The 8,064-nt window shown below is 41.3% G+C and overlaps 1 protein-coding gene across 4 annotated transcripts in view; it reads right to left on the bottom strand.

Annotated features, from left to right (window-relative positions):
* Nucleotides 1-2,512: 2,512 nt before the first annotated feature.
* znf385c (zinc finger protein 385C) overlaps nucleotides 2,513-8,064 on the bottom strand; it is a 159,465-nt gene continuing 153,913 nt past the window's right edge. For 3 of the 4 annotated variants that reach the window (XM_038704596.1, XM_038704605.1, XM_038704623.1), the window contains 2 exons: nucleotides 7,430-7,519; nucleotides 2,513-5,841 (listed from right to left, as the gene is read on the bottom strand). In XM_038704596.1, the coding sequence (XP_038560524.1) occupies nucleotides 5,611-5,841; nucleotides 7,430-7,519 (321 nt within the window). In that variant the 3' untranslated portion in view covers nucleotides 2,513-5,610. The remainder of the gene's footprint in view (nucleotides 5,842-7,429; nucleotides 7,520-8,064) is intronic. The other variant, XM_038704614.1, reaches the window with a different exon arrangement.

Below are 8,064 nucleotides of genomic sequence, written 5' to 3'. Positions count from 1 at the left end.
CAGTCCCCGTTATGAAGCGTCAGATTAACAAAACAGTTCTACACAGGAGTGCACATACACAACACATACAGTCTAGATGGCAGTGCCACTTTTTTTCTCTGTGCTATCAGGCCTTTTTTCTGTGGGCTGGAAATATCAGCTGCCCTTAAGCCATCAGTTATGTCAAATGTTAGTTGTCATGCTGGCTGCCCACGGGCCTCTCAGACATATAATTTGTCCTGAAAGCACAGGGTCATCTAATCTGGGAAAAGTCAAGTTTAAGGCATTCTTAACCATGCAAAAATTGAATCTTAGTCATTGCCTATAATTTGAGCATTCAGCGAGCATGTTGAAAGAGTTTGACACCTTTGACATTATCCAGAGGGACATGTTGACACATTGTCTCCCCCCAGTCAATAAAAAAGACAATTTCAGCTCAATAACAGACCAAATAAAGACAGCGTGAAAGCTGAAAAACAAATTGATTTATACGACTGCTCAACCAACTCAACCCTCAGTCTCATTCTCTCATCTTTCTTTGGCGTTTTTACCCTCAGGTGCAAATTTGCAGCATCTGTGTTTTACAGCATAGCAATGGCAAGGTGTATGTTATGTGCAACTGTAATTATCTTCTCAATTCATACAATAAGTATTTTAACAACTGCTTTTATAAAAGCACAATTATCTGTGGTGGGCACCAAGAAATAACAGACATAATTGTGCTGTGGGTATGGATTACTTCTGTAATATCAGCTAACATAAACATACACTGTCACTATGTATGATTAGGCACTATATGTTTGTACATGCTAATTAAAACATTACCATGTATTCAATGTAATATTTTTTTCAGTGGCACACACCAGACTCAAAACACCAGACTGGTTTTCTTACTATTGTTTTCATTTAAACCAATAATTACTATACTTTACTTTTAATTACATTAAGGTCTATTTCTCTATCTTTTGAGGTTAAACACGTATGTACAAATTATTAACTTGAGAAGTTAAGACCTGATAATTACTGAATGCTGAATACATGCTCATTAAAGTTAGGACAAAAATTCATGATACTAAACACACTTTACTTTGATGTTTCTGCTAATTACTTTTACTATACTTTACCGTAAAAAAAAATGCTACTGTTATATTTGATCAGCGTTGAACATGAAGTTAAATGTGCCACAACATCTTCTCCGTCTTATAAATCTTTTACAACAACACATTTGCTTTAAATTTAAAAGAAGCCCACATACACAGACAGACAGCGAAGCTATGTGTTTATGGGGTGACACCACAACAGGAGAGAAGGGTGTCACTCCCTCCATGGAGAGCAGTCCGATAAGATGATGGATCAATACAGTGGATACACCCCTGTCACCGCTTAGCAAGGTCATCATGTCCTTCTGCCATATCAAGTGCTGGGGATCCAATGGCTTTCCTTTGATTGGCACCACAGGAGGTGCTAGACTTGCTTATCTACTGTTTCCACAAAGGGCAGGCTGGTGTGATGGCCTCAGGCGTAGAGTACAACATCAATAAATAATCCAAGGGCTCTCCTTCAAATATACTAGGAAACTGGAAAATTAATACAGAGCTAACTGAGCTAAATACATGATTATCCGGTGAGATAGATAAAAGCACTGAGTCTCAGTTGATCTCATACGAAGATGTTCTTCTGCTTGGTATTGAAGTTGGCTTTAGGGATAATGGGCACAGCAGAGACCGTCATGTTGGCAAACACACAGTAGATGTTGAGTACAGCGGTGAGCTGCTGTTCCACAATTCAGGAGGACTCATTGTTTAGTACCAAATCTTTCTTCAGTAGTTACACCCAATCTGCAGTCCAATGCACTCTTGAATGGCCATCTGTGGAGAATCATCTGTAGATAAAGGAGATTAGCTCGTCTCTAAACCACATCAGCCACTCAGGTATATTATTTTATCACTCCTCTGTGTGCCACAGATGCAACAGAGCTCAGGCACAGTGGCTTCAACTTGTTTCCATTTGCTTTCACCATTGTATCCTGGCTAAACACCAGTCCTGCTGTCACAAGTTGTTTCCCGAAATGGCTGGAAATTGAGAAGCTGTGGGTCGCCACATGAACAGATGCTGAGGGTGTTGCACACATTTTCAGAGAAGCCAGCACCATCTGCACCTGCAAACTCACAGATAAAATAGTTTTGATTTCATCTGGATATTTCCCGTGCTAGATATGCTCAGTTTTGACTGTCTGATTACTAACTAATATTTTCAAATCTTGACGTTTTCATTTTTCTCCATGTGATTCAACTGTACCAAACATAATTCAGTCAAAGAAAGAGTGCAAGTGCAATTTTGAGGATCTTCGTAAATCTAAGCATTCGTGTTGTCACTGTTTATTCATTAGCCATCATCTGCCTTTTTTTCCCGCCACACACCCACACACATATTGTTATTGCTCACATATCAATCTGAATCTAAGTACTGGCCTCTGGGATGTTGTTGTTTTTCATTTGTACCCGTGATGCAGAGAAAGCACACCCACACACAGTTTTTACAAGTAAAAGCTTTATTTTCCAAAATCCATCCCTTGTCCTCTCTATGGTACAGCACTGTAAGTTGCTTTTTTTGTTTTGTTTTGTTTTGTCAATCCATCCATGTGTACAGTGTTTCCTGCTCTTTAGAGCTATGGAGGGATACCCTGAATGGATGGTCATGTTAGCATTTGCTCAACCCGTCACCCCTGAGAAGGCCTGCCTAATGTGACTTCAGGATATTGTCTAAAAAGGCCTTGAATTACATTATTAATTCAGTCACTGTCAACAAGAAGAGAAAGAAAAGCTCACTCAAAAAACGTTTTGTTTTAAATATTTTCTCTTGTACTTTAAAAAACATGTTTTTAACAACATAACCACGTAAATAAACAAACGAAAAAAGAAAGCAAAGCATTTTCCTTCCCCTGTATGCTGTACAGAGCCTACAATAACATCATCTACTCTCTTCTATGATAGCACTTCATTATGATACAGATAACAATAGCAACTCTGATAAAATCTCTATAGTTACTCTATGATTTCTACATATAATTTGCGTCATCTAGATTTTATTTTAAGAAAGTTTCAGTTCTTTAGGTCAGAGTTCCCACTGAGCGATAGAAACAAACAAACAGTGAAGATTAAAGGCTGGCTGGTTCACTGAGTAGTGCGACTGGGGAGAATCACATCAGTATGGCGGGGAGACCTGGTGGCTTCGCTTACCCAAAAAGACTTGGGGGTCCTTAAACAGAAATGTACATAGGATCAAAGGTTTTGTAGTAGCACTAGTACTGGATGGCAATTACAGGGTTTTCACGACAGATGGCACTGCTGCATCACAGACAACTATACATATTGCACAATGAGAAATGCATAGGATTTACTGTAATTTAAGAGAACATGATTTGGTATGAGTGTTGCGGGAAGGATGATGTGTACGCTCCAAGTTCAAGACCTTGCCAACAGTCCATTTTGGCAGAGGAGGGGCTGAATGTCAGTATATATCCTGGGTGGTTGGGGGTTGTTGGGTACAGCACACGGGCAGGAACAGCAATATGACGGCTGATGTTGCACTTGTGACACTTATCCCAAACACTTGTCTCTGATGTAACAATGTTTTGCTCAGTGGAAGTCATACAAAAGTTCTCCTGCTCCACTAAAAAGTGAAACAGCAATGTCATATGGCGCTGAAGCACCCTTTCCGCAGTGTGGGAGCAGCTATAAATGGAAACGGCTCAGCCCAGAGTCACCAGCATGTGGAGACTGACCATGAGCATCAAGCATCAAGGGCAGCACCATCAGGACAACCCCTCAATTCAAATGACTCTTCGCTGATATTCAGAATTGGCCCTTGGCTGTGTCGGAGTACATAATACATTATTACAGGTGTGTACAGTATAGAATAGATAAAGCCATTGACACACTGAAAACACATCATAAACATAAACATACTGAATGTATTGCTTTAAATGTGAGACTTGTCTTAGCTACGGATATACCATAACGTGATCATTCTCACCTGATTGGTTTTTTTGTTTCTTCGAAGCAAAATTCACTGAAATTGACATGGGATTGTAAAAAGATACACCTAGAGCAAAGAAAGGTGACTATAAACACAACTTTCATTGCTTTCGTAAGTAAATCAGTTTTAAGGTGCTTTTAATGTGGTTGCCATGGCACTGTGCTTTGTTCCCTCCCACGCTGTGCGCAAACACTGCAATAGGATGTCAATCAAGTACTGGCTGAGCAGCCTCCCCACCCACTGTCAAGTTTCCGTTGAGCTCTGAAATCCCATAAAGTCTTCAAGTTATCCATTGTGTTTTCATTATGTATGTGATTGTGTGTTGTGGGAGGCTTTCCCTATTCCTCGTCGTCATCATCATCATCATCATCATCATCATCATTATCATCATCATCTCACGCTGAGATAATGCCACAGAAAATCAAAAACTACAGTGAGGTGATGACAGCAGGGTGAATTAGGAAGGAAAAGAAAAAGAGCAGTCATGAGAGGAAAGAAATAATGGCATTTTGCAATGTAAGACATCCATGGGTGCGAAAAATGTTTTTGTGCCGCTAGCTTGCCGAGAACATAATGTTCAAGCTGCATTGCGTGAATGATGCACTGGACCAAAAAAAATATATTAAAAAGTCATTCCGAAGACAGATTTGCAAATTGAAACAAACTCAAGTTGACAAGCTGACCTTTTCTGGACCTTAATGAGTGCTTAATCCTGGGGATACAGGAAAGGGAAAAAATGGGAAGGCTCTGACTATGGCTGTGACTCAGAAAGACAGAAATGTTTTAATTGTATGAGCTAAGGGCTCGGGGAAATTGGGAGAGGGATGGAGGTGCAAAATTGCGCTAACTGGGTTTTAATATGTGGCCATACAGTATGTAGTTATGTAGCTTCACGTGCAGTACCGTCCATAATGAGAACTCACATTGGTCCTTGTTGACAAGGTTACTTGTCCAGAGAGTTGTTTGATAATTGCCATATGCAAGATGATATGCGACAGTAATTGACCTCAGATTATCCTTTAAGCTTGTTAGTTGAAAACACTGATCAATGACAGTGACTTGTCCAGCCATACAAGAGGATGCCTTGGGTTCAGCTGCTTTAATGACCTGTGATCTTCCGCCCTTTCATAAAACCCCAAAACCAATAAGTTAAAAATGTTTTAAAACAGCATCAAGTAAAGGGACCTTATTTTGTGGCAACCACACTAAGCATACATCTAGACATGTCTATATATGTTCTCTAATAAATTACACAATAATATCCATTATCCAAACCATATTGACCCATGAAATGGCTATAAAAGTGGCCTCTGTGCACCAGTCACTGTCTGGAGGCCTATCCTGCTCCTTAGGTCATGATAAGAGGAGCAGAAAGAAGGCATGATGGGGGATCTTGGTCTTGGCCTTAATGATAGGAACAGCTCTCAGGCCTAATGGCCTACTGAGCGTCAGGGCATGTGCACTCTTTCCATCGTAAGTCAGGTGGGCTGCATAGTTTGCGTGTGGCCCTTGTCATGTGGGTCACACTAAAGGAGGGCCTGGGATTTGGTAAAGGGACAAACGTGGAGCTGAAATGGGAAGTGGGTCAAGTCTTTAGTAGGGGGAGAAGATGATGGGTGTGTGTGTGGCCCGCAGCGGCCCTGGGGCAGGCCGAAACAGTGCAGGGCCCAGGAAGGGGGTCTGGATGAAGGTGGTGGTGCCCACTGGGTGGCGCAGAGCCAGTGGGTTAGTTGCCACTGTGCACAGAGTTGGCTGGGTGAGGGGGCTGGGCAGGAAGCCAGTTGTCAAGCTCTTGGTCAGCTGCTTCTGCAAGGCCAGTTTGGTCTAGAGAAGACAGGAGGGGTGAAAAGTGAGAGAAGAACACATTGAAGGTAGAGCATGTTTCTGGGCAAACACATGCCCTTCTTTCCACTAGAGGAATTCATTTTTTATATATTGCTTCATACTAAATACCTCCCACAACTGGGTTCCTGATAGCTTACTGCATGAACACTCACTAACGCTAGAACTACAGTATAGGCACACATTAGAGTATTTCAGTCAGGATGAGGGTTAAATGGAAGCCATTTACTTTAAAGCACTGGGCTGTTAAAAGGATGGTTTAAACCTACGGTGAAATGCTTTTCTCACTGGCCATGATGCATGGATATAAGCTTAGATAAGATTTGCTGACAACAAGCTGACAAAAACTTTTGACACAAACATTTCAAACCATAATGCTGCTGTTAGGCCTTCTAATCAAATACCCACTACTACAGGCTTGACAGTTGGGTTTAGAAAGGCTTTAAGTTTGCTCATTCACAGAGAACAGCAGCTGTGGTGTAAATGTAATAGTGATGTGTTGAAATGTTTTGTTCCCCCCCCCCAACAGAATTGCTAAATACAACACTTACATATCACACACACTGTTGCTTCCATATTTAGCAATTTATTGGCTAAGTAACAATTGTTGGGAATATACCAAATATACAGATGAAAGGAGACTGCTGCAAACATTTTTATGAATGTCTTAATCCAAACTGACAGCTGATGTCCTCTGCGACTGAACAAACTATAAAATTACTTATAAACAAGCCTACAAGGGGAAAGTATTCGTGACACAAAAGATGCAGACCTATCTGTCATAGAACAACTAATGACCAAAATAGTTTCATGATACAAAGAGGTCTGAGAGGAGCATCGAAGATCAGCAGTTTACTCAAGGTGTTGCATATTACAGTAGATGATTAAAAGTGTTGAGTACTGTGTTGAAAATATTTTGGCACAGTTTCCAGAGATCTCCATCAGCTTTGCAAAGGATCAACAGACTAGGATGTCCATCCATCCATAAAGTTGCGAAGTAGGAGGGAAATGTTTCCCCCCATTCAGTATTCCCCTTTGAACTTTTTTTAGACGCTATCATCAATGTCGCTAAATGTTTAAGTTTAAGATTATATATTCAGTTTTCTCCTCCAGTTATTGGCACAGGTAACAGAATTTTAAGCACTGTGATTTGATGTTTCTTGTTTAAAGTACCTTGGGAGTTGTTGTTAACTTCTCCCCTGAAGTGTTTATGTCCACAGCATTGCACCTTTGACTTGTTATTTAAGAATTTGATAATTCATGGGAGAGTTACATGCCCATCAAAGCCTTAGAAGTGCTCCAAATGTGAGTCATATAACATTGTCTATGGGAAATTTCTTTCCAGAAAAACCAGGGGCAACCAAAACAGCTCCTCCCACTTCACAATGACACAATGAAAAAAAATGAGAAGCACCCCATGGAAAAAAGAAAAAAAAAAAACACTCAGACAGATATATCCCTTTTCATTATCTCTGCTCTGTCCCCTGCCCCTGACCAGGCCTAAAGTTCAGCCATCTGCAGCTCTCGCCCCCCCAATCCAACCCCAGTCTCGGCCTCTCCTGCCACTGACCTGCGAGGAGAGGGAGGTGAGATTGTACTGGCTGAACGCTTTCTTCATGGCAGACACAGCCACGCCTGCATAGCCACTCCATCTCACGTTCTGTAGGATGGAGGGGGAAGAGGAGGAGTATGGAGAGAAGGAAAAGTGGGGAGGTATGTATATGACAGGAGCAGAAAAGTGATTAATCTGGAGTGCTGATTCAGGCTGCTGTTGTCAGACCTGGTCAGTGGGGGAGAGCAGGACCATCTCAGACCTCTCTCAGGGGTAGGGGACTCACTGAGTATAACAGTGAGAGTGAGAGTACTTAACCTCAATGACAGTACAGGCACACAAGCATGCGGCCTCACCGTGACATAGAAGTCCCTAAGCACAATGTAATGAGATCTGTGTGTGTGTGTGTGTGTGTGTGTGTGTGTGTGTGTGTGTGTGTGTGTGTTTGAACTGTATGTCTGTCAGGGCTGGGGTCAACACGGTTAACTGCAACGGAGAAACCGGTATTATATATATATATAGTAGTAGTTAGTTTACAAGCTGGACTGAATTTATTCCACTTTTTCCACATGTGTACAGCATGTTCAAGCATATCTTCTGTATGAGAAAGGCAATTAGGTTTTTTTTGTCTTCCTTGAGTGTGTGTGCATATT

Source organism: Micropterus salmoides, unplaced genomic scaffold, assembly GCF_014851395.1.
Source record: "Micropterus salmoides isolate LMB-PRFRI ecotype aquatic unplaced genomic scaffold, ASM1485139v1 Ms_hic_scaffold_10, whole genome shotgun sequence".
NCBI lineage: Eukaryota > Metazoa > Chordata > Actinopteri > Centrarchiformes > Centrarchidae > Micropterus > Micropterus salmoides.
This window is presented reverse-complemented; position numbering and strand designations above follow the sequence as displayed.